The sequence below is a fragment of the Salvelinus sp. IW2-2015 genome, linkage group LG4q.1:29, assembly GCF_002910315.2.
Source record: "Salvelinus sp. IW2-2015 linkage group LG4q.1:29, ASM291031v2, whole genome shotgun sequence".
In the NCBI taxonomy this organism is placed as follows: domain Eukaryota; kingdom Metazoa; phylum Chordata; class Actinopteri; order Salmoniformes; family Salmonidae; genus Salvelinus; species Salvelinus sp. IW2-2015.
The window spans coordinates 50,406,534-50,433,510 of record NC_036842.1 but is presented as its reverse complement, the minus strand read 5'-3'; the positions used below and the strand labels follow the sequence as shown (position 1 = coordinate 50,433,510).

Sequence of the window (26,977 nt, the reverse complement as noted above, 5' to 3'; positions counted from 1 at the left end):
TCGGAATGCACTCCCAGGACTCCCACTTCCACAAGAAATGTTCGGTAATGTCCATCATTTATGTCCAAATAGCTATTTTTGTTAGCGTGTTTGGTAAACAAATCCAAAGTCAGGAAGCGTGTTCACTAAAAGCAGACGAAATGTCAAAAAATTCCGTAWCAGTCAGTAGAAACATGTCAAACGATGTATTGAATCAATCTTTAGAATGTTTTTAACATAAATCTTCAATAACGTTCCAACCGGAGAATTACATTGACTTCAGATGTGCGATGGAACAGAGCTCCTTCTCATGTGAACACGCATGGTCAGAGCATGGTCAGGTCATGATAGACCTGACTAATTCCTATCTCCTTCGGCCCCACTTCACAGTAGAGGCATCAGGCAAGGTTCTACAGACTGTTGACATCTAGTGGAAGCCGTAGGAAGTGCAAACTCATCCATATCCCATTGTGTATTCAATAGGGTCTTGGTTGAAAATCGACCAACCTCAGAATTCCCACTTCCTGTTTGGATTTGTTCTCAGGTTTTTGCCTGCCATATGAGTTCTGTTATACTCACAGACATCATTCAAACAGTTTTAGAAACTTCAGAGTGTTTTCTATCCAAATATGTATATATTAGCAACTGGGACTGAGGAGCAGGCAGTTTACTATGGGCACCTCTGTGCACCTTTCATCCAAGCTACTCAATACTGCCCCTGCAGCCATAAGAAGTTAACAACTTCTACCCCCAAGCCATAAGTCTCCTGAACAGCTAATAAAAATGGCCACCCAGACTATTTGCATAGCCCCCCCCCCTCCTTTACGCTGCTGCTAGTCTCTGGTTATTATCTATGCATAGTCACTTTAACTCTACCTACATGTACATATTACCTCAATTACCTCGACTAACATGTGCCCATGCACATTGACTCTGTACTGGTACCCCCTGTATATAGCCTCGCTATTGTTATTTTACTGCTACTCTTTAATTATTTCTATTTCTTACTTATCAATTTTTTTACCTAACACCTTTTCCTTAAAACTGCATTGTTGGTTAAGGGCTTGTAAGTAAGCATTTCACTCTAAGGTCTACTACACCTGTTGTATTCGGGGCATGTGACAAAAACAATTTAACTTGATTTGACTACCGTGCAGAAGAAATATAACCCCGCGCAGAGAAGCACGAGATTGAACTTTACTCAATTTTCTAGAGTCACCATCTTGGCAGTCCTACGGACGAATCTGAGTTTGGCGGATGCCAGGTGAACGCTACCTGCCCCATTGCATAGTGCCAACTGCATAGTGCCAACTGTAATATTTGGTGGAGGAGGAATAGTGGTCTGGGGCTGTTTTTCATGGTTGGGGCCRCTTAGTTCCAGTAAAGGGAAATATTAACGCTACAGAGTACAATGACATTGTGTGCTTCCAACTTTGTGGTAACAGTTTGGGGAAGGACCTTTCCTGTTTCAGCATGACAGCGCTCCGATGAACAAAGCGAGGTCCATACAGAAATGTTTTGTGGAGATCGGTGTGAAGAACTTCACTGGCCTGCACAGAGCCCTGACCTCAACCCCATCGAACACCTTTGGGATGAATTGGAACGCTGACTGCGAGCCAGACCTAAATCACCCAACACACGTGCCCGACCTCACTAATGCTCTTGTGGCTGAATGGAAGGAAGTCCCCGCAGCAATGTTCCAACATCTAGTGYAAAGCCTTCCCAGAAGAGTGGAGGCTGTTATAGCAGCAAAGGGAGGCAACAACTCCATGATTTGGAAAGAGATGTTCGACGAGCAAGTGTCCACATACTTTTGGTCATGTAGTGTGCTTTGTATCCCTCATTTACTCAAGTGTTTCCTTTATTTTTGGCAGTTACCTGTACCTTTCATAAAATAGAACGGTTTGTCACTCCTCATTACCTTAGGCGTGCCAGGTAGCCCCTACTCGCTGCTTGTAGCAGTGTCGCCGCACTGTGTGTCCTACAATTGTGGGCTCTCTCTCTGTAGGCCCGCCAGGCTGTCTGCACCGTAATGGCCGCCAGAACCCTGCGCTGGCTGCTCTTTCTCCAGCTCCTCTGTATTATCAGGGCAGAGTCCTTCCACTGCAGGAACAGCCTGCGCTCCCTGTAGCCCTTCCATGCTGCCTGCAGGCACACTGCTGCCTCCTCCTGGACGGCTGGGTCCACTGCCGCCTCCGACTGTCTGAGCAGGCAGCCCCGCCACCACGTCTATGGAAAGGAGAGAATGAAGAAATATGAATGAACAAAATGAATTTATTGACTGGGGTGACATCGTTGCATTGGAGTAATGCTGAGAATCCTTTCGAGGTAAGAAAAACGGATTCGGTTTGTTTTTGTTCAATCTGACAATGATTAGGACAGCAGACTGAGTCTCTTCTTGTAGCCAAGCATCTCTTCCATAAACAATYTGGCTTCCAGAAAAGCACCACGTTTCTTATTTATTTCGGCAATTTCCCCCTCTTTCTTATAGACGGAGCATGAGGACAAGTATAGAGATTCTCAGGACTGAGTCATTACACAACTCCAAAAAGATGTTCTACTTCATCGCCAGAGTTACGCAATAACCTAAACTGGTTACGAARAATTTTATACGTCTGTGGGTCATGTAGAATGGTACTACTACAAACGGCTAAAAAGTTAGTGTAAAACTTGCTGTGCGGGGAAGTTGTGTACACATGCTTTATTTAGTCTGTTATGCCAGGACAGTAACGGGGTCGTGTTCATTCAGGGAGGAACTACCTAGACTTGTCCAATAAGAAATGCTAATTTTGTTTTCTGCTGCAAAAAATGTTGCTATGGCGTGCCCTAATGAACACAACCCTGGACTTGGTGTGGTGCCCTGACTTCGTCGTCTCACCTGGATGACATCAGCGGCCTGTCTCATCCTGATGAAGTGTTTCCTCTCCAGCCGGGCTCGGAAGCGGCGTTGCAGCGTGACGATGCACCGCAGCACCTCCGTGTGGAGCAGGGCCTGCAGCCGCTGACGCTCTGCCTCCCGCAAGAACACCTGCAGTACAGAGAGAGACCCGGGGTGAGGGGGGGCGTCACTGACTAGATACACCCACAAATGACCAGACCCACCCACAGCCAGGGAAATCCAATAGGAACAGAACGGCTGCAATGCAAGCGTGTATCAAAGTGAGAGAAAGAGAGAGGAGAGAAAGATGGCGAAAGAGAGAGAGAAAAAGAGAGACAAATAAAGAAAAAAAGGGACATCCCCAGAGTGCGTACCATTGTGTTGCCCACTTGATACCCAGCAGGTGCTAGGTGAACCTGACGAAAGAACTCCCGGATGCCAGACTTGGTTGGTCTAGTTCTGTCTGGTAAGAGCACACGGAAGTGACGCACAAAGTCCTGCAAAGACAAGACGAAAGACAACATATCGATAGTGACCTCAGAGGGATAAAAGTTACAAGCTGTTAATAAGACTGACTACATTACAAGTGCGTGGATGTGACTTCACTACGTCTACGTGCAGCTCATTGAGACTCTGATTGATGACACTGATGACCATCGATCAGCAGTTTTCACATTTAAGTAATTTAGCAGATACTCTTATCTAGAGCTAAATGCAGTCAGTGCATTCAACTAAGGTAGGTAATACACAGTATTGTGTATCTGGTGTGCGTATCTGTTCTGCTAATTCTGTGCCCCATGACAGTGCTGTATCCTGATTGGTTGGCGAGGCTTACCTGGAAGGTGTATTTGATGGAGTATCCTGATTGGCGGATGCGGACAGTCTCCAGCATGCCTGTGTACCTCAGCTGCCTGAGCACCAGGGCATCGTTGAAACGCAGTGGGAGCTGAGAGAGAGAGAGAGCAGCGAGATAGCAGAGAGAGAGAGAGAGAAATATCCAGAGAGAGAAGGAAGGAGACAGAAATAAAGGCACGAAAGAAGAAGGGGAGAGAGGTACAATAGAGAAAGAGAGAGATTTAGATCACCCAATAACAGTAAAACATTGTATAATTGGCTATAACGGGCTATGCAATTACCAGACAGTGGTTTGTTCAGTGGTTTTATTGTTCGCTGGAGCTTGTCAGTAGTTACATTAGCATCTAACCAAACTGAAGTAGCTGTAACAACAGTAGCTGAACACACCTTCTCTGCATTGGAGCGGATACACTTGACAAAGTAGGGTTCCGAATGACCCAGGGTCTCCATCAGCTTGTTCAGAGAGGCCTTCACACAGCAAGAGACAATTAGCATTAGCTTATTAGCACAGCAATTCATTAGCACAATAACCATTAGCATCCCATCATATTGACATCTCYTAATTAACATCTCATAATGCATTGCATAAACCTGGCATTATAATAGCTCATGTTATTTATTACAGTCAATTCCTGTCCAATTCAACCTCTTGCCCCGACACTTGATGCAGATCTGAGATCATTTCTGTGACATTTTTGTGAAATGCACTTTAAGTAAATGTTTCATTTATATAAATATTTCTTGACACCTGTCCAATTCTTTAAGATCTACACAAAGTGCCTCGGGAATATGTAGAAGCTGAGTGTTGGAATTGGGCATTGGTTTAACGGCTGAAATTCTGATTGACAGAGTCTGTCACTAGAGGGCGAGAAAGAAATTGAGTCTTACCTGGAACTGGGCGCTGATGCTGGGCGGRTTCTTCTTCTTGTGCAGGTGGAGGAGGGACTTGGTGATGCGGTCGTGGAGGGTCACACTGCTCAGGTACCTCAGAGACTTCACGTCCAGCAGGTGCTGCACGGAGAGAGGAATCGCCATAAGAACACAGTCAGATGAGTGTTCTTTTTTCTGACATTTTCTGACATTTTAACAGGCGCTTTTATCCAGAGCGACTTACAGTCTTGCATTCATACCTTTTTTTATTTACCGTATGAACATGGTCACATGACAATATGACATACTGTTTCATTTCCATTCTTGCATGATAATGGACAATATTGTATTCAAAATAATTCAAAATAAGTATTCTTCTACGGCCAACTGTTAATGTCCACCTATGCTTGTCTCCATTAAAGCTGAAATCGGTAAAGGGGGAAACAGTGCCACAGTTCGCCCCAGCGCCTTTGTTACTGTTTTTGTTTTGATAAAATGGAGGAGAGGGGTATCCAGCATCGTGGTAAAAAATTGTTTTTGCAGTAGTAACGTCTTTGTTGTTGTAATATCGCAAACGGATTTCAGCTTTAAGCTCTGTAATTTCACTGCAGTGGTGTAATCAAGGCAAACCGGCAACCCCCCATCATATCATGTCTTGTCTTGTCTTATCATCAGGTGAATGATAACGGCAAGGAGAAATAGGATACTCAACATTTAAAAATTAATCGATTTGGTAGATTTTTTATTTGTATTTTTATGAGCTTACCACATAATTGAAGGAAACAATTACTCAAACATAGCCTATTCCATAAACGCCACACACTTTTCGCTAATAGGAACTATATATCTTGTTAAACAAAGGATAGCCATGTGTTGGCCAGAATAATACTGCGACTGCAAATTGCGGGTGTTTTTTCAAAGCCTATGTTAGATACTCCAGTCAGTGTAAGTTGCTCAATATTAGGAATTGAGAAATAACGTTGACATTATGAATAAAACATTTGTTTATTCTGTTGTTGCTAGTGATATTTGTCCACCCCCCCCCCCCCCATGTAATTTAAAATATATCTATTTTCGCAGACCCCAGGTTGAATACCCCTGCTGTAATCCATTACTTCACTATTGGCCTTTCATATGTATATCATGTTGAAGCCATAGAGAAATTCTCCCTTGTACTTTCACGGTGGAAAATGACCACATCTTTGTAAGGCCCTTACCTTCGGTAGGCAGGGCTTGGACTTATAGTTTTTGTTCCGCCTGTGGGAGAGAGATTGGTTGTCAGATATATTACAGAATGAACATACAGCATAAACACACATTGACCATGGATTGACCACTGCCTGACCACYGTTTTCTGACCGTGGTGCGAGCTGCATGATGATGGTCAGACTGGTCATATTCACATGAGGATGCCCCTGTGCTCTCCCCAGGAGAATCATTTCGTATGAACACATATTGAGCGTGGATTGAACACTGGCTGATCAAGGTTTGAGTGTGTGCGTGGACCYACTTTGCAGTCATGCTCACATGAGGATGCCCTGCGCTCTCTCCAGGAGCTTGCTGCTAGTGGAGTTGACGAAGACGCCGTCATCGAACTCCGAGCCTGAGGAAGACAGACGACCCTGTATGGAGCTACGCCCGTTACAGCCCACACCATAACCATCCCTAGAGGAAAGAGAGAGAGACAAAGACACAGAGAGAGAGAGAGTGTGAATTGCTGTAGCATATACTGAACAATCACACACTGAAAGCAGAACAGCTCATTGCTTTGAGTGTCCATAAAACAGTGCGACAGCCAGGTTCATACCTGGCGGATTTCTCGTTCAGTGTGTTGGTGCCATGGAGGTCTGACAAGGGGGTCCGGGGATTCTTCCTAGTGATACCTGTACGAGACCGTGATGTAAGGCAGGAGGGAGAGCGAGAAAGAGAGAGAGAGGATGTGTCAATTGTATAAACCTTTAAGGAGGAACATGTGGTCTCATCACCAAAACAAACATGCATACAATGACCGTCGGTCTACTCAGTCCGTATCATTGGCTAATGTATTGCTTAATTCACATTGGGCCATTATCAGGCAAGCCACCAAGATGCATGTGTGCGTGATTAAAGGCACTGCACTGCCAGACCCTCATCCTAAACAGTGATCAGCCACCACCCACAACACCCCCCCCCCCCTTCCCCAAAGACCAAAGGCTGATGAGGAAAGATATGAGCGCTCCCTCTCGTCTCAACTCTCATCCCTCTTAATGACTGATTTCCCAGCAGTCTCCCCCTGCCATGCTTTGAAAGGCCAGATAATGGGGAATGAGAGAGAATCCCACGGGCTTGAGGCGTAATGGTATTTAACATTGAACATTTGAGACAAGCTGCATGGTCTGGAGGCTTGGAAGCTCACTGAATCTTTAACTGTCCATTGTTTCTATATCACTGGAAACATTTCCCTCAGGAATGATCCGTTTAAGAGATTGAGGCTGTTGCGCATTGGATTCAGTTTGATTTGTGTGTCCATCGTGAAAGTGCTATGACATTTGGAACACACACGTGCATGTATGTGTGTGGCCACACACACACACACACACCACCACACACACACACACACACACCACCACACACACACACCACACACAACACACACACCAACACAGTCTTGTACAGCTAACCTTGTGGGGACAACAATTCCAGTCCCATTCAAAACCTATTTTCCCTAACCCCTAACCTAACCCTAATCCTAACCCGTACTCTTACCCTAACCCTAAAACCTAAACTTTATCCTAACCCTAAACCTAGCTCCTAACCCTAACCCTACAACTAACCCTAGCTCCTAACCTTAATATTTAACTTAATTCTAACCCTAACACTAATTCTAACCTTAACCCTAAACCCCCTAGAAATAGCATTTGACCTTGTGGGGACTAACAAAATGTCCAGCTGGTCATTTTTACTTCGTAAAAATTGTGGGGACTTTTGTGGGACTTTGGTCCCCACAAGAATAGTTAAACACACACACACACAACACACACACCACACACACACACACACACACACACACACACACACGACACAACACACACACACACACACACCACACACACACACACAACACACACACACACACACACACACACCACACACACACACACACACACACACACGACAACGACAAGGTCCAGGCTATTGTCAGTCTGTCTCTGAACCGGCAGCGAAGCCTCTGAGGACGGAAGAAAATGGAACAACAGAGGAAGGAGGAAACAGTAACTCACAGTGCTTATTAAACACACTGCCATGAGGTCTATTTCAGTGCGTATGTGTGGGAGTGGTCATGCATGAGAAACAGCTTCATTACGATGACTATTACAGGGCAAATAGCGCAACAGTGCTTTATGAAGAAAGAGGATCCATGTCTGATTTCCAATGACTTATTAGTAATAGCAATGCAAATTCTAGTCGAGGCCAAAAATTGTTGCAGACCTGTTTATTATTACTAGTGATGCACAGATATGGCATTTTTGGCCGATACCAATATCCAATATTTTCCTTGCCAAAAAAACGATACAGATAACCAATATTAAAATGTTAGCAGCCTTTAAAGCATTCTAATACAGTTAAATAGTTAACACACACATACATGGACGCAGCGGTCTAAGGCACTGCATCTCAGCGCAAGAGGCGTCACTACAGTRCCTGGTTTGAATCCAGGCTTTATCACATCCGGCCGTGATTGGGAGTCCCATAGGGTGGCGCACAATTGGCCCAGCGTCGCCCGGGCCGTCATTGTAAATAAGAATTTGTTCTTAACTGACTTGCCTAGTTAAATAAAGGTTACACCACACACACACACACACACTGACCAAAAAGCTATTTTGTTGGCATTTACGTATGTCCCCATTACCAGTAAAACATAATCAAAACCTATTTATTTCACTTACTTGCTGTGCTGTTTCTTTGTTCATTTGTTCAGTCGTTTCATTCTTAACCAGGATTTCTATGGAACGCCGTTTGGGTCTTTGCGTGTCAAAAAAGATACATGTCAAATAACACTATTTGACGTGTCAAATAACACGACATCTGTTTCAGTAGCTATAGTTAGCTAGCTAACTATACAGCTAGGTGTCATTTAAAATAACCCTAATTTATAAGACAGTTCTTATTTGATTAATGGTGGTCGGACCCATCTATGTGAAGCTAAGGATTAGCCACAATAGTGGACTTTGCGGTTAGCCTTCAAAATAAAAGTATGGAATAATTCTACTATTTGTATTTATTTGCATCACTGTCAATGACATACTTTTKATTTGAAGGCAAACTGCACATTCCACTATTGTGCGTAATCCTTATTGTGGCTAGCTCCGGTCGAGCCTCACTAGCCAGATGAAGCTAGCTGGCTGCTTATAAAGTTAGCTTTGGGCAACAGGGTTAAGTAGCTGGCTAGCTAGTTCAATTTCAATAGGCGAACAACAAGTGGCAACCTAGCTAATACTTACTCACAATGATTCCTAAATCATTGCTAAGAATAATYAAAATGACTGCAGTTTCTACTGGTCATTGTTTTCAGGCTTGTTGTATTGGTGTTAGCTACCCCAGAAGTTGCGGTTGAACAAGTGATGCTTTATTACCAACGCGGTATTGTAAACACATCGTTTGTGGTCGGTGTTTGCTTGTTTGCAGACTTTTTTGTACAGCTTTGACAGTGCTACTGTATCTTTTTTGACAAGCAAAGACCCAAACGGCGTTCCATAGTATGCCGTGAAGCTAATAGCAGTGACGCCATTACTGTGTAACTCCGGTAGGGCAACATCTGAAAAATAGCGCACTTGGTAGTGTGTACCGGTGCTCGACCAGTCGGCGAAAGCCAACATCACCCACGACAGAGAACAGTTGATTGTCAAGGGCAATGAATGCCATTATCTTGGCTTTAATGGATTTCGCATTTGAGTCGTCTCGCTGAAATTTTCTTACTCTTTCAAATGACTGCTCGACATTGTGTGGGCTAGGTCAGGAATGGTAGCATCGACATCGGTTTTTAACATCGGGGCGTTAAACTAGACATCGGGCCGATACCGATGTTGGCATTTTTAGCTAATATCTGCCGATTCCATTATGTCCACCAATATATCGTGCATCCCTAATTATTACATATTTGGCCTATGTGAATTTGGCAATAAAGTATGAAAGCGATGCTTTGATCTGACTAGAACAGAAGGTTGAAAGAAAGAGGGTGGCACTACATATGAACCAAATACATTGGTTACATGTTAAAGGATCAAAAACGCTGTAGATATCAGAGTGGGCCTTTAATTGAGGGAGTATTTTAAGGGAGAACAAGTTAATTCAAAACAAGCTAATTGTCCCCTTCTTTATTTGTAAGCCCAGGAAAAGGGAGTTGGGCAGCAGAGAGGATTGTGGGGCTTGGAGTTTCTTACTGTATTTCTCATCTTTGCATCTCTGCAGGATCTCCAGGCTCCTCTGGTGCACAGGGTGGTGGAGGAAGCTGAAGCTGTCCACGCTCTTGACGACACATGGTACAGCAGTATCATTCCCTGCAAAAGAAAGAAAGAAAAAGAGAAAGAGAGAGAGGAGAGAGACAGAAAGACAGAGACAGAAACCAAGAGGGAGAGAGAGCGAAAGAGGGAGGGAGGAAAGAGAGGAACAGACAGGGAGAAATAAGAGGAAGAAATAGTATGTGTTAAGTTTGCAAAATGTTTGACTGAATGTCACGTAAATGGCTGGAGATGAAGCCTAATGTGGAAGTTCAGTTATAATCGGGGGGGAAAGTAGCAGCCCATGCATCATCACTGGTCAGTTTTGTCCCCCTAAAACTATCAACCTCCGGGATGTTGCCTTGCCAGTGTTTATACATGGGTATAAAAATGCATACTTGAACATTCCCGAAACCAGGGGGCGGTCTCCATGGCGATGAATAACGGAATAGACTTTCGTTCGGGGGTTGTGAAATCAAGCTAGTCTAATGGCGGAGAACGATCAGGAGAAACACATTATGTGGCAGGGAAACTTTTTCCCCCGCAACCCTGGAGAAAAGTTACATTTGATCAGTTGCTATTTCTGACATCCCACTGAGGGAAACATACTGTACTGTGGTGGCTCGGGAGGGAGATAACTCATATCACAAAAAGCCTCAGTATGTGGCTCTCTATCACTGTGGAAGAGGGGTGAGTGTGTGTGTGTGTGTCTGGGAGAGTGTACGTCCAAGAGAGTGTGTGTGTGTGTGTGGTGTGTGTGTGTGTGTGTGTGTGTGTGTGGTGTGTGTGTGTGTGTGTGTGTGTGTGTGTGGTGTGTGTGGTGACGGAGTGTATACACATACATGTGTGTGTTAATGTTTATGTACACGAGCAGTCTATGGTCTCACCTAGGGCTGTGGCGGTCATGACATTTTGTCAGCTGGTGATTATCAAGCAAATAACTGCCGGTCTCGGTAATTGACCGTTAATTAGCTACGAGCCACTGATGCAGACCTTTGGAACATCTACATTTTAAAAAAGTCTAATAAATCCATTTAATAGACCTAACCGTCACAATAAATCCATTATTTATTTTTAGACAGGTCTAAAGAAACATGATATGGAGAAAATGTAGTCCATTTCAGAAGAACAGAATAGCATACTCTGAGTTGTCCTTATGTTAGGTCCTGATCTGGCTATGCCAAATGGCTGTGGGCTACACTACTTCATTAGCAGACAAGATTTGCTTAGAACGCCGTGGCATTATTTTATATTTTTGTAAGTATGAAGAAAAAATTGTGCGCACATTCGGCTATTCTGTGTTGAGCGGTTAACACAAGAAACAGGTCCTCCTATATGCTTAATTTGAGTAATTTATGCTACTTTAGTTGTGATACAATCATTGGGCTATATGTTTTGATGTTTTACACATTCTAAGGCTGCATGATGGGACTCTAATGATGATTTGAAAAAAGTTGCAAGCTACACACACTTCATCAGTCTCTTATTCACAATTTGACAAGCACTTGGGGGAGCTAGTGGAGCAAGCCATGGAGTAGGTCACGTTTTTCCGAGCTCCTGCTGAAATTGCATTTATTTTTATCTTTCTCTGCGCATTGACCAAAAAGGACTAGGAAACACAGCCTTTGAATGACAACGCTTAACTTTGTTCAACTTGTATATATGCTTTAATGCTTAAATTGCACATAACCTACAAAAGTTCAGCAGAGTCACTGACAAGAGAGAAAACACTTAGGCCCAAGACGAGGAGCTCGAGTTCTTCAACAAGGGGTAGCAGCGGCTCTACCCCTCGGCGAAAAAAGTAACACTGATTATTTGAGGCCGAGATTCTTGCTGCCCTCAGAGCGGACATTTCATCTACACTCAAGTCGGAACTCAAGGAGGCGCTCAGTGAGGACTTACATTTTTACTAAGTCGGAGTTGCAAGCAGTCAAGAATGAACTCGCAAAGCAACAGCAATGGTTCGTATTGAACTGGATACAGTTAAGAAAACTGTCTCCTACATGGAAAAAGGCTTGTCAACATGCTCAGATGACACGATTACGCTACATACCACGGTTAAGAAGCTCGAAACTGATGTGGCTAGCCTCAAAGAACAATGCATAACTTTACAAGGTTATATGCGAAGAGTCAATATCAGGATCATGGGTAAGCTGAGGACCTGGGCTCAAGTTCTACTTCATCGGCCTCAAAGTTATTGAGGAAACCCTCAAATTGGATAAAGACATCCTTGTAGACCGCTCACATCGGGTCTCAAGCAAGAAAGCCTGGCGGAAAGCCTTGCGTCATTGTGGCTAAACTACAACTACTATCAGGATTGTATTGATGTTCTTCGGCGTGCCAGAGAATTGGGCCCACTTCGATGCAAACGGCGCACCCTATCTCCATCTTCCCAGACTATGCCCCCAGCGTTGCTTGTGACCGTGCCGCTTTAAACGATGTCAAGAGTGTGCTCCGTGACGGACCGACGTTCGGTATGGTGTGGCTTTTTCTGCCTGACTCCGTATAATATACAACGGCACTGAGAAAGAGTTCCAAGACCCCCATAAGGCGAACGTTCTACCGAGGTTTAACTAAGAAAATGGCTGAATGTTCACCTATTTGACGATTAAGGTAATGGACGAATGTGTCTAGCACTGCAGCACCCAGTCTCTCTTTTGCAGAGACTGTATAGCGTTGCCAGTGGTATCAGTTTATATTGTTATTATTAGGTAACGTTAGTGCCTTAGTTCTGGTGAGCCAAGTCTCCTTTTGTTTTAATGTTTTATTTATTACCATGAAGCTGCTCATTTCTATTTATTGATGGTACCCGTAATCCAGGTTAAATAAAGCACAGTTCTATTATTAGGTTACGTAATTTCTTTAAAGACGTTGCTGCTAACTTCGTGGTATTGCTGATTTATAAAATGTTAAACTTTCTTTTAAAACAGCCTAGTTTTGGGGTTGTAAATAAGTATCTCTTATTTATTTATTAACTTGTTTTAAATCCTTCACTATTTCACCAGGGCTTTCTACTTGATCGGTTAAGTGTTCCCCACTACAAGCACATTATGTGGGGATTTCTTTGTGTGGGGATTAGCAGTTACCTTGTTCTATTAGGTGACCAGGGTGGGATTTATTTTTCATACCCGACTTCAGAGTATTTTTTAAATATTTGTTTTAAACTTTTGGGTTTATTTGCTATTTTTGAAAAAAAAATTGTTGTTATTGTAATCGGGCATCTATCCTTTTCCCACCTGACTTTACATGGCTAGACCTAATATCATGAGGGAGAGCTGGTTGCTCGGTCACTTTTGCTAGCTGGAATGTTACATCTTTAAAATCACCCAGTGAAACGTAAAAGGGTTCTTTCTCATTTAAATCACCTTAAAGTAGATATCGCCTTTCTTTAGGAGACACATCTCCGCACTTTCGACCACTCTCGTTTAAAAGGAGGGTGGATCGGTCAATCATATCATTCCAATTTTCATTTTAAAACTAGAGGAGCAGCCATTTTAATTAGGAAAAACATACCGTTCGTAATGTCAAGTGTAGAGGCAGACTCGGCAGGCCGCTTCATTAATGTAGTAGGAAGACTGTATAATACACCTGTTATCTTGGCTTACATTTATGCAATAAATTGGGATAACAGTTCATTCTTCACAAATAAATTTTCTTGATTTCCAAATGTGACTCGTTTCAGGAAACTAGGCGTATGTCGTGCATCACCACTAGCCATTTGAACGTAAAAGTTAAAAAAAAATTCTAAATGCGTTTTGGGGKAAAAATGCCTTCTGAAACATGTGAACATTCATGTGCCTTAATAACAAACTTGTCTGCCATCTGTAAATACTAATAAATTGTTTAAAATACGAGCCTAGTTGGTTTAGCCACAGAAAAAGSKMGTAACCTTCCTGCTAGCCATGATTGGCTGAGATAATGAGTGGGCTGGACATGCCGAGAGATCGAGTTTTGAAATCATTGGAATTAGAGTATGATAGCTAAGGAGATGGAGAAAACACTCCAGATGACATCTTCATGGATAACATAAAAACAACCTAACCAGCTCTGCTAGGGCGAGTAAAATGGTCAGTGAGCTGTTCTCTCATTTGTGTCGGGAAATAGCTAGCAAGCCAGCCAAAGTTAGCCATTTAGCTTGGGTGCTTGTATGCTGTTGTTAGGACAGAACGCTCGGGTGAACCCTATTTCTCGGCTAGAGCGTCCAGTGTGTGCTCTGAACTCCCCTAGAGCGAAACACTCTGAATTTACGAACGGACAATCTGACAACGCTCTGAGTTTATGGGCGGGGCTATAGCTTAAGAGGGTGTGAACGATGCCGAATAGGTGTAGACAAAAAATAGCTCTCCAGTGGTTGTACCAAAACATTCAAAGGCCATTTTCTCAAAAGTGGAGTTACAAGTTGATCAACTTTCAAAGCAGAATTACTTTCCCACTGTTCCTCAACTGTAGTGTATGATATACCATTTTCTAGCTCTGAGTCTTTACTTTTATCCAATGTAAAAAACACAATTTCAAATTTTGCTACATAAGACCGAATTGAGCCACAAATATGGACACACAACACCTAATACTACGTGGTGATGTGATGAATTGTGTACTGTCGCCCAAGGCTTATCTAAGGYACCAAATTATTTTGTACAGCGCAAGATTAAAGAAGTGCAATATTCAATGCCTTTACAAATAAAATTCTCAGATCAACTCTCTCCTCTCTTGCTTTCCGTATTTGAGGAATCATTCCCCTCAAACTCTTTACCCTCAGCAATGAGACATTGAGTGTGGTTCATATAGGCCAATTTCTTACTGAATTGCGATGTAAAGATACTTTCTGATGATTGCATGCCGTTTTGAGTCAGTCCTTCCCTCCATTATATCTACAGGTCAAACTGGTTTCATAAAAAAAGTATCATTATTTTCTCAACATTTGATGTCTTTGTAATATACTTTATAATTCCTTTTCATCTGACACTCCAGAGATATTGTTATCACTTGATGATGATAAGGCYTTTGATTATCTATTTTATACTCTCAAACAATTTGGATACGGTCCCAGTTTTATGTCCTGGATAAAAGTCCTTTACTCATCCACTATAGCTACAGTGAGCACAAATAATAACCTTTCATCCTATTTCCAACTTCAACGTGGGACAAGACAGGGTTGTCCTCTATGCTCTCAGCTGTTTGCCATCGCAGTTGAGCTTTTAGCCATAGCAATACGTAATAACACCAAAGATACTTGAAGAGGGGGCTTACAGCATAAAGTTTCACTCTATGTGGATGACATGCTATTATGTCTGACCCTTTAACTGGTCTTCRAGAGATTTAGGTTCCACTAAAGACATTTGGTAAAATACACCACCGGTCAAAAGTTTTAGAACACTAAGGGTTTTTCTTTATTTTTACTATTATCTACATTGTAGAATAATAGTGAAGACATCACAACTYTGAAATAACACATATGGAATCATGTAGTAACCAAAAAAGTGTTCAACARATCAAAATATATTTTACTTTTAACTTCTTTGGGGTAGGGGGCAGTATTTTCACGTSCGGATTAAAAGCGTGCCCAGAGTAAACTGCCTGCTATTCAGGCCCAGATGCTAGGATATGCATATWATTAGTAGATTTGGATAGAAAACACTCTGAAGTTTCTAGAACTGTTTGAATGATGTCTGTGAGTATAACAGAACTCATATGGCAGGCAAAAACCTGAGAAAAAATCCAGCCAGGAAGTGGGAAATCTGAGGTTTGTAGTTTTTCAACTCTTTGCTTATCCAAAATACAGTGGAAATGGGGTCATATTGCACTTCCTAKGGCTTCCACTAGATGTCAACAGTCTTTAGAACCTTGTTTGATGCTTCTARTGTGAAGTGGAGGTGAATGAGAGGGGATTGAGTAAGGTCTCTCCCAGAGTGCCACGAGCTGACCATGCGCGTTCATGTGATAGTTAGCTTGCGTTCCATTGCTTTTCTGGAGACAAAGGAATTCTCCGGTTGGAACATTATTGAAGATTTACGTTAAAAACATCCTAAAGATTCATTATATYCATCGTTTGACATGTTTCTATGGACTGTAACGGAACTGTTTGACTTTGTCTGGACCTAGTGCTCGCGCCTCATGAATTTGGAATACTGGGCTAAACGCGCTAACAAAAAGYAGCTATTTGGACATAAATGATTAACTTTATCGAACAAATCAAACATTTATTGTGGAACTGGGATCCTGGGAGTGCATTCTGATGAAGATCATCAAAGGTAATGCTATTTCTGACTTGTGTTGACTCCAACATGGRGGATATCTGTTTGGCTTGATTWTTTGAAATCTGACACAGCGGTTGCATTAAGGAGAAGTGGATCTAAAATTCCATGCTTTTATCAATGTTTATTATGACTATTTCTGTAAATTGATGTGGCGCTCTGCAAAATCACCGGATGTTTTGGAACTACTGAACATAACGCGCCAATGTAAACTCAGATTTTTGGATATAAATATGAACTTTACCGAACAAAACATACATGTATTGTGTAACATGAAGTCCTATGAGTGTCATCTGATGAAGATCATTAAAGGTTAGTGATTKATTTTATCTATATTTCTGCTTTTTGAGACTCCTCTCTTTGGCTGGAAAAATGGCTGTGTTTTTCTGTGACTTGGCTCTGACCTAACATAATCGTTTGGTTTGCTTTCGTCGTAAAGCCTTTTTGAAATCGGACACTGTGGCRGGATTTACAACAAGTGTATCTTTAAAATGGTGTGAAATACATGTATGTTTGAGGAATTTTAATTATGGYATTTCTGTTGTTTTGAATTTGGCYCCCTGCAGTTTCACTGGCTGTTGACAAGGTGGGATGCTACCATCCCACGTACCCTAGAGAGGTTAAGATTCTTCAAATAGCCACCCTTTGCCTTGATGATAGTTTTGCACACGCTTGGCATTCTCTCAACTAGCTTCACCTGGAATGCTTTACCAACAGTCTTGAAGGAGTTCCCACATATGCTGAGCACTTGTTGGCTGCTTTTCCTCTGTAGTCCGACTCATCCCAAACCATCTCAATTTGGGTTGAGGTCGGGTGATTTTGGAGGCCAGGTCATCTGATGCAGCACTCAATCACTCTCCTCCTTGGTCAAATAGCCATTACATAGCCTGGAGGTGTGTTGGGTCATTGTCCTGTTGAAAAACAAATGATAGTCCCACTAAGCCCAAACCAGATGGGATGGCGTGTCGCTGCAGAATGCTGTGGTAACCATGCTGGTTAAGTGTGCCTTGAATTCTAAATAAATCAGACAGTGTCACCAGCAAAGCATCCCCACACCATCACACCTTCTCCATGCTTCACAGTGGGAACCACACATGCGGAGATCATCCGTTCACCTACTCTGCGTCTCACAAAGACATGGATGTTGAAACAAAGAAAATCTCACATTTGGACTCATCGACCAAAGGACAGATTTCCACTGGTCTAGTGTCCATTGCTCGTGTTTCTTGGCTCAAGCAAGTCTSTTCTTKTTWTTMGTGTCCTTTAGTAGTGGTTTCCTTGTAGCAATTCGACCATGAAGGCTTATTTGCTTATTTGAGCTGTTCTTGCCATAATGTGGACTTGGTCTTTTACCAAATAGGGCTATCTTCTGTATACCACCCCTACCCTATCACAACACAACTGATTATCTCAACCGCATTAAGAAGGAAAGAAATTCCACAAATTAACTTTGAACAAGGCACACCTGCTAATTGAAAATCATTCCAGGTGACAACCTCATGAAGCTGGTTGAGAGAATGCCAAAAGTGTGCAAAGCTGTCCTCAAAAGCAAAGGGTGGCTACTTTGAAGAATCTCAAATATATTTTGATTTGTTTAACACATTTTGTTTGTTACTACATGATTCAACTACATGTTTGTTACTACATAATACAATGTAGAAAATAGTACAAATAAATAAAAAACCTGGAATGAGTAGGTGTCCAAACTTTTGATTGGTACTTTATATGTTTGTGTGTGCCTGTTTTGCATGTTATTTTGGCATTAATACGTGTCACATATCAGTTTGCAAATAATGTATAAAAAAAAAAATAGTGTGTTTAATAAAACCACATACAAACATGGTCTTGAGTAAAGCAGCTCCAAAATGCAGGTGTTTCAGCATTAGCTCAGTGCTTTCTGTGGTGGTGAGGCAGCCAGCGGAAAATACTAAGCATAGGGGTTGGCAATGTTCTCTAGTTAAGCGGTGATATGTTCAGTCACTCATGGGGACATTACGTCACTGCAAAACCTATGGGGAGAATTTGAAAATTCAAGCCCCTTGGGTGGTACATTAGAAGTGCCCATCCAAGAAGGCTCAAGGTCATTGGCCACAGATAAAAGTATGTCAAATCACGTTATATCTACCGTAGATTTGATTGGACTGATCATGTCAACATCATACTTTCAAAATCTTAGCTAGCAAGCTAGACAAGCAGTCATCATTATGAATCAAGTCGACAATCTACGGACAAATTATTTTTGATCCTTGTCATATAAAGAGAAAATACAGATAAAACGTATCTGTGCTCATCGGCATTTGGAAATAAACATTACACAACAAGTTGGAAATCGCAAATTCAACAATGAGTGGTTTGGAAGGAATCAGCAGCTAACTGCAAGTGTTGCAAGGCAATCACTAGTCTGCTATTCAGTGGAGTGGGTGTGTGGTCCAAGTCTGGGTTTAAGGGTCTCTTTCCAAGCTTAAAAGGATAAACATTCACATYCAACACCATGTGCCAGAAAATATTGAATACATTMGCCATGCTGTCAATCCAGCATGACTTCTGCCTTGTTCAAAATGAACTGGAAACTTGGAATTGTGAAATCTTAGACTTAAGTGAGTACAAGAACACTGGGACTCTGAAAAAATTGAGCTCCGYCTGGGAAAKTACTTTTGAACAGTCATCCAACTCGGAATTCCAAGTCGGGAACTCAATTGTCTTTCTAGAGCTCTGAACTGAAGATCACTGATGTCATGATTCAACCTTTTATTTTTCTGAGTTTCCAGTTGTCTTGAAAGCACCATAAATCCAGAGAATGCCAGACTTTGATGACAAAATTTTACCACAAGAAGGACCGCTGCGCCACTTTCCTGTGAGGTAAGTCCAAAAATGTATTGTATGCTGCTGCATAAATTATGTAATATGCCAGGGAGATATGTATACTGTAGCTAAGAAAGTAATACTAAGTGTATGTTGTGCAGTAAGCTGTTAGTAGCCCATAGTAGCTCACCCCAATAATTTGGTCCCTTTCCCCCTCATAATTTAGCCTACTGTTCTGACTTGTTGGTTCACATGTAGCCTATAGCCTGTTTTAGGGAAATGTAATCATCGAATATTGTAAGAGCTTTCATTTCCTACTTATATGTCCCCCTTTATTTATCCTARGATTCTGACTTGGTGTACAGGGAGAACACTGTAAGAACAGCCCATGTTCTGAATTCTGTCGCTAGCTCGCTCATTAATCAAAATTACGGATTGCCTCTTATCCGCTCCCCTTATTCCGTAGTTTGTACATCTCAACTGTCAGTAGAAACCACATTTGTTTAAGCAAGTGAGCCATTTCAGCTATGTTTTTAAAAGGCAGTAAACGAGGCTGAATGAACTGTTTGACTGCCAGACAAGGCTCTGCTGATAGCCAGGTGTAGCAGTGATAAGGATTCACTCCATGGTGCTGAAAAGGAAGCTCTGCAGTTGGGACAGCTTTATGTAGGCCCTAACAGTTTGTCGGCACCATTTGTCACAGTTATAGTGCAATTKATGTTTTGTTTAGTGTTGTGTTGTGTAGTGGCTTTGCTGCCATGCATCCCAATGTTTTGTTGTTGTTTGCCCCACCAAGATTTACATGRTAAAATCAACACTGGTGCGTAATATTAGGAAAGTTGATAAATAAATATATTAGGCCTAGCCTATAGAAAGCTGATGGGATCCACCTCTTTTTAAGAGYCCATCAAAACTCTTTTCTCACGCAGTTGCATAGCCTATAGAAATATTYCGCAACATGAGCTCATGGGCACTCATGAAGTGTTTCGATTAGATTTTCGATCACATTTGCAGTGATGCCAGTGTGATTACAGGAACAATAYYYMMSRMYYSKKCKYGSCSMTWYSKAYMTTMGMWYSGRWKRWAWMYKCKWRKYSKYSSMRKYYYSRTMGYYYAYSCRWAWTWKRMMMYKRWAAKSGMRKKSMMGYAWTTMYKCSSCMMRKWMMRRRSMMYKCCKCCCAGGTGTGGCAGTAATACGGTCACCGTAACAGCCCTAGTCTCACCAGTCTTTTTGTCGGTGTGTCTCTTCCCGGCCTCCCTGAAGGCCACCATGGCTCTGAAGTAGGCTCTGAGCACGGCCCAGCGGAAGGTGGCCACGGGGTCGATGCCCATCAGGCCACAAATGAAGGCGTTCTTACTGCTCTTCAACAGGGCCACGATGTCCGGACGCATGTGGTCTGTGTTCTTCTCCCTGAAGTCCTGTGGGGGGGGGGGTGGATAGTATACAGATCTATCAACTAGATCAACTATAGATATACAGATATTAGACATGAGCTACACCATACCTTAGCAGCAGAATTGCCAGTACAAACATAAAGAATTTGAAGAAAAACTGTTAATGGTAAGCGTTATTTAATTGAACACTTGGGTGTTCATTCTACTAATTGTAAATCTATGAACCGACTAATACCCAATGGAGGGGATGGCTCTAAGGTGGATTGAACTGGCAAGGATTTGGCAACGTAATTAGCTACACTTTATGTGTAAGAACTATGACACAAATGCGGGAATGACTATATCATGGCCCARTTATGAGCTCGAAACCAAAACCGAGTGCAAATGTGTCCTTTGAACACGAAATGGGCATTATCATCATTTTCACAGTATTATTCCAACCTCGTGTAGAACTATATAAAACATAGGAAAATCAAGTGTTTGCCTGCACTGGGCCTTTAAGGAGAGAACATCGATAATGTAAACACGATTTGTTTCATATCATTGTGCAAGAGAATACTACGCCCTTTACTTAAGAATGCAAAACAACACTGAGGTGGAAAATAAAGACATTTGGGTTTAGTAGCACTGATGTCGCACACACACACACGCACAATTCCATGTACTCTCTCCCTCCACTGGTGTTTTTACACCCAGCTGTGTTCATTATCAACCATATTACTAACACGTTTAATGCATACATGCTGGGTAGCTGCCAACTGATATGTGAGAGCTTCATATCTACAGTTAAAGCTGTTATGGGTGGGCCTATATACAATATTATAACAAATATCACCCCTCCAGCATATATAAAGCTTTTTTTTATCAAAACACAGCAGGGAACTGGGCAGTGAATCTGATTCAAATTGCAAAACAGGTCAATGGAAAAACAAGAGGACTGGTTTTCCTTTCTGTAACTATACCTACGGTCTGCACTGAGCGTACAAAACATTAAGAACARCCTCCTAATATTGAGTTCCCTCAAAACGGKCTCAATTCGTCAGGGCATGGACTCCACAAGTTGTAGATAGCGTTCCACGGGGATGCTGGCCCATGTTGATTCCAATGCGTCCAACAGTTGTGTCAAGTTCGCTAGATGTCCTTTGGGTGGTGGACCATTCTTGATACACGCGGGAAACTGTCGAGRGGGAAAAACCCAGCAGCGTTGCAGTTCTTGACACACTCAAACTGGTGKGCCTGGCACCTACTACCATACCCCGTTCAAAAGGCACTGAAATTGTTTGTCTTGCCCATTCACTCAATTGTCTAAAGGCTTAGAAATCCTTCTTTAACCTGTCTCCTGCCCTCCCTCTAAACTGAGTGAAGTGGGTTTAACAAGTGACATCAATAACGGATCATTGCTTTCACCTGGATTTACCCTATGTCTACGTCATTATGTCATGGAAAGAGCAGGTGTTCCTAATGMTTTGTACACTAAGTGTATGTTTGAGAAGTCTGACAAATGACTCAAAGAATGGTGCAAGGCCAGGGCAAATACCAGAGTGTCATAACTGATCATGGAATGCATTTCTTTTGCAGTTGTGTCATTTCTCTTTTGCTGAGCATTTGGGATTGATTTTCTCTCAAGGGCTGTACCTAGCTACACACCTAGTTACACTTTTTCTGGCACAGAATATTTCATTGGTTTTATTAGAGGCCCAGGAGCACATTTAGGCTTGTGTCAAGGGCAATCATCAGTTAACAAAGCCAGGCTGACATGAGGCATGACCTGTTGTTGAGAATGTTGTGTTGTCGACAGGTGAGTACACTGATCTAAGGACACATGTTGCCATCATGAAGTCACGTCAGCAGTCCTTACCTTGACCCCATATTTCACCTTGCCGGCGTAGTGGTGGATGATGAAGGCGGGCTCCATGACAGCGGGGAACTCGATGTAGCTGTTCCCCTCGTGCTGCCGCTTGAACTTGTCCAGCAGYGTCTGGTTAGAGGCCTGGGGAAAACTAAAGGGACAAATGAGGGGGGGGTAATTTAAAAGGGTTAATTCATTKATATAAAGGACTGCAGGATGGGATYCCAAGGGATAGAGATCTGACTAGCCTGGTTCCAGATCAGTTTGTGCTGCCTTGCTAACTCCTGTGGTCATGACAACACAAACAGAGTTGGGACCAGGGTATTTACTGACAGGTAACATATCATCTTTAGACGTCTCGGTCTTCCTCTCAGTATTCACAATGAAACAAATGCATGACAAAGTCCTATGAAACCTGACACAAATCTCTAACTACACTCCACTACGTATTTATTTGGACGACCCTCCTTTGGACAGTGAAGCTAAAACATTTCATTTGGCTCATGGCTCCAGCATTATGGATTTGAAATCAAATGTTTCATATGAGGTGACAGTACAGAATGGGACCTTTTATTTGAGGGTATTTCCATACATATGTTTTAACATTCACAAACTAAAGCATTGCATTTGCGTAGTGGCATAGAGCAGGAGAGTAGAGGCGCTTGCAGTAGTTACCCACATGCGGAAATGTTTCGGTAGCCTAGGGTCTAATAAAAATATGGCCGTCTATAAACGCATTTTATGGAATTCTACATAATTTTACAACGTTGGAGAGTGCAACGCTGGAGAGATGAGAGTTGCAGGCTCATGTCTATCACACCATTCAAGTTCTGTTAGAGATACAGGCGTGCTTCTCACACAGCCACGACCACGCGTTGGTCTAAAACATAGGTTACAATGTTGCGTAAACCATAAGCCCGGACCGGCCCAACCAAAATCAACTCTTAGAATATCAGGCCCGGGCTGAAAACCAACTTTTTCACATTATGTTTTTTTGGGTGTGCAGGAGAATTAACAGAGAGGCCACTCCAATGAACGTTGATCGCTTTTATTCAAATGTTTACACGTTGCAAAAAGTGAAAACTGTTTTAGATGCCACACGAGGTATCGGATCCGGCCAGAAAGGCTCCGGAGCAACAGTCCAAAAACGGAGAGGTGCCAGACCTGTTCCAGCAGGATCCGGCTCAAATGAAATCCACCCATTTGAAGGTGTTGTAAGTATTTGGACAAATTCACTTATACAGTGCATTCGGAAAGTATTCAGACCCCTTGACTTTTTCCACATTTTGTTATGTTACAGCCTTATTCTAAAATGTATTAAATAGTTTTTTCCTCATCAATCTATACACAATACCCCATAATGACAAAGCAAAAACAGAAATATCAKATTTTCATAATTATTCAGACCCTTTTACTCAGTACTTTGTTGAAGCACCTTTGGCAGCGATTACAGCCTTGAGTCTTCTTGGGTATGACYRTAMAAGCTTGGCASACCTGTATTTGGGGGAGTTTCTCCCGTTCTTCTCTGCAGATCCTCTCAAGCTCTGTCAGGTTGGATGGGGAGCGTCGCTGCACAGCTATTTTCAGGTCTTTCCAGAGATGTTCGATCAAGTTCAAGTCCGGCCTCTAGCTGGGCCATTCAAGGACATTCAGAGACTTGTCCCGAAGCCACCCCTGCCTGAGGTCCTAAGCGCTCTGGAGCAGATTTTCATCAAGGAACTCTGTCTTTTGCTCTGTTCATTTTTCCCTCGATCCTGACTAGTCTACCAGTACCTGCCGCTGAAAAACATCCCCACAGCATGATGCTGCCATCACAATGCTTCACTGTAGGGATAGTGCCAGGTTTCCTCCAGACGTGATGCTTGGCGTTCAGGCCAAAGAGTTCAATTTTGGTTTCCTCAGACCAGCGAATCTTGTTTCTCATGGCCTGAGAGTCCTTTAGGTGACTTTTGTAAAACTCCAAGCGGGCTGTCATGTGCCTTTTACTGAGGAGTGGCTTTGTCTGGCCACTCTACCATAAAGGCCTGATTGGTGGAGTGTTGTAGAGATGGTTGTCCTTCTGGAAGGTTCTCACATCTTCACAGAGGAACTCTGGAGCTCTGTCAGAGTGACCATCGGGTTCTTGGTCACCTCCCAGACCAAGGCCCTTCTCCCTCGATTGCTCAGTTTGCCCGGGCGGCCAACTCTAGGAAGAGTCTTGGTGGTTCCAAACTTCTTCCATTTAAAAATGATGGAGGCCACTGTGTTCCTGGGGACCTTCAATGCTGCAGAAATGTTTTGGTAGCCTTCCCCAGATCTGTGCCTCGACACAATCATGTCTCGGAGCTCTAAGGACAATTCCTTCGACCTCCTTCTGACATGCACTGTCAACAGTGGGACCTTATATAGACAGGTGTGTGCCTTTCCAAATAATGTCCAATCAATCAAATTTACCACAGATGGACTCCAATCAAGTTGTAGAAACATCTCAAGGATGATCAATGGAAACAGGATGCACCTGAGCTCAATTTCGAGTCTCATAGCGATGGTCTGAATACTAAATACGGTATTTCTGTTTTTTATTTTTTTCTAAAAAAAAATCTAAAAACCTGTTTTCACTTTGCCATTATGGGGTATTGTGTGTAGATTGATGAGGGAAATATTTTATTTAATACATTTTAGAATAAGGCTGTAACGTAACATGTGGAAAAAGTGAAAGGGTCTGAATACTTTTGGAATGCACTGTATGTGTATTAAAGTAGTCAAAAGTGTAGTATTTGCTGCCATATTCCTAGCATGCAATGACTACATCAAGCTTGTGACTCTACCAACTTGTTGAATGCATTTGCAGTTTGTTTTGTGTTTCAGAATATGTTGTGCCCCCCAAAAATGTCATTTTCGATTCACTTTTATTATAAATAACAATAAAATGTTTCTGAACACTTCTATATTAATGTGGATACCACCATGATAACGGATAATCATGAATGAATCATGAATAATGATGAGTGAGAAAGTTAGAGGCATAAATATCATACACACGCCCCCCCAAAATGCTAACCTCCTCTATCATTGGTAATGGTGAGAAGTTAGCATGTCTTGGGGGTATGACCTTTGTGTGTGATCTTTCCAAATACTTATGACACCTTGAAAATGGGGGGACTAGATACATTACATAAAGTGCTTTCATTTCTAAACAGTAYAACAAATATGTATGAAAATACCCTCAAATAAAAAAGGTGACATTCTGTTCTGTCACCTCATATGAAACATTTGAACTCGAAAGCAAATTAACGGTTTTAGCTTCACTATCCAAATAAATATGTTGGGGACTGTATACCAAAAATTATAAGCCTATGGTATACCGGGGTAAATTGGTGTCAGCTTTTTCTATCATACACATTGTCGCAAACTTTCGCCCTTTAGCTAAAGCATGCTATGGGACTCCTCTGCTCTGTACAAAGTAGCGTGCTCCCTTATTAAAGTAAACTACACACCATACACTAAAACATGCCTCGGAGGCTATGACACATCCTGGTTCCCCTTGGGGTCAGAGAACGCGTCACTGGCCCGTTATAAATGGACTAACCTGTAGTAGGGCCCCTGGAAGCAAATGCTATCCTTGAGAGATTCTGATTGCTTCAGCTAGCTTGCGGTCTCTTAACTATAAATTATGAAATCTTAAGTGGGTTCTGGGCTGCTTCATAATGATTACCATCGCGTTCCTCCGTATGATGAAATAAATCACGTGAGAGGCCCGGGAGGGAGGCCTTTAAGAGGGGAAAAAGATCCCTCTTTGACCTTGTGGCTCTGGGAAAGCAGTCCCCACACTCATTCATCCACTTGTTATTACATCCAGATGAGTGTTCCGGGCTAAGTGGTTAGCAGCGCTAATAGCTATGTTAGGCTAGGTTAGCATGGCTAATACAGTCATGGTGGTCCTGTGTGTTTTTGTGTGCGTGGCTGACTAACTTATGTGGGATTGAAATGGTATTGTGAAGTGGCCTGTGTGAGAGGCTTTTAAAAAGGGCGGGCGAAAGCGTACATGTGCCCCAAAAAGGCAAACGTATGAATGAGTATCATTTTTATGTGCTTAAGTTAGCCTGGCTAAAGCTGTAATCAATCAAGCATTTCGCTAGTAATGAAGAGAGCCTGTTGTATTCCTCATCTTGTCTGTAATCTGCGGGGTGACTAAGTAGGGAGACTAAGGTCACTATAAATGTGTAGGTCCATCAATGTAACCAACTTGACTTTGTATTGGCTTTGTCCTAAAGCAGTTTGCCATACAGTCAGGTCAAACATTATTGGCAATAAAAGACTGTGTAAAATAAACAATACAAAACACTGAGCTTTACTGTATGCAATTTCTTTTTTGAAAATTATATTATTTTATATTACTGTAATACATTTGCTCAGGAAAATAGATACAAGTAATACCAAAAAATATAGGGGTAAAAATTATTCATTTTTGCACTATTTTTATTTGTCTTATTTTTTTTWAAACTCTGCATAATTGGGAAGGGCTCATAAACAAGCACAGTAAAGTCTACAACCCGTTGTATTCGGTACATGTGACAAATAAAATTGGATTTGATTTCAATACTCCAGCACCCTCCCCTTGCGAGGATAATGACACAGC

At 42.3% G+C, this 26,977-nt stretch overlaps 1 protein-coding gene across 1 annotated transcript in view; it reads right to left on the bottom strand.

Annotated features, from left to right (window-relative positions):
* Positions 1-26,977, bottom strand: part of myo9ab (myosin IXAb) — a 186,258-nt gene that overhangs the window by 35,758 nt on the left and 123,523 nt on the right. Inside the window, exons 13-24 of the mRNA XM_070439636.1 lie at positions 22,369-22,510; positions 20,339-20,534; positions 10,003-10,119; positions 6,390-6,465; positions 6,110-6,247; positions 5,800-5,839; positions 4,601-4,723; positions 4,100-4,180; positions 3,693-3,803; positions 3,232-3,354; positions 2,858-3,007; positions 1,901-2,208 (exon numbers count right to left, since the gene is read on the bottom strand). Coding sequence (XP_070295737.1) covers positions 1,901-2,208; positions 2,858-3,007; positions 3,232-3,354; positions 3,693-3,803; positions 4,100-4,180; positions 4,601-4,723; positions 5,800-5,839; positions 6,110-6,247; positions 6,390-6,465; positions 10,003-10,119; positions 20,339-20,534; positions 22,369-22,510 — 1,605 coding nt within the window. The remainder of the gene's footprint in view (positions 1-1,900; positions 2,209-2,857; positions 3,008-3,231; positions 3,355-3,692; positions 3,804-4,099; positions 4,181-4,600; positions 4,724-5,799; positions 5,840-6,109; positions 6,248-6,389; positions 6,466-10,002; positions 10,120-20,338; positions 20,535-22,368; positions 22,511-26,977) is intronic.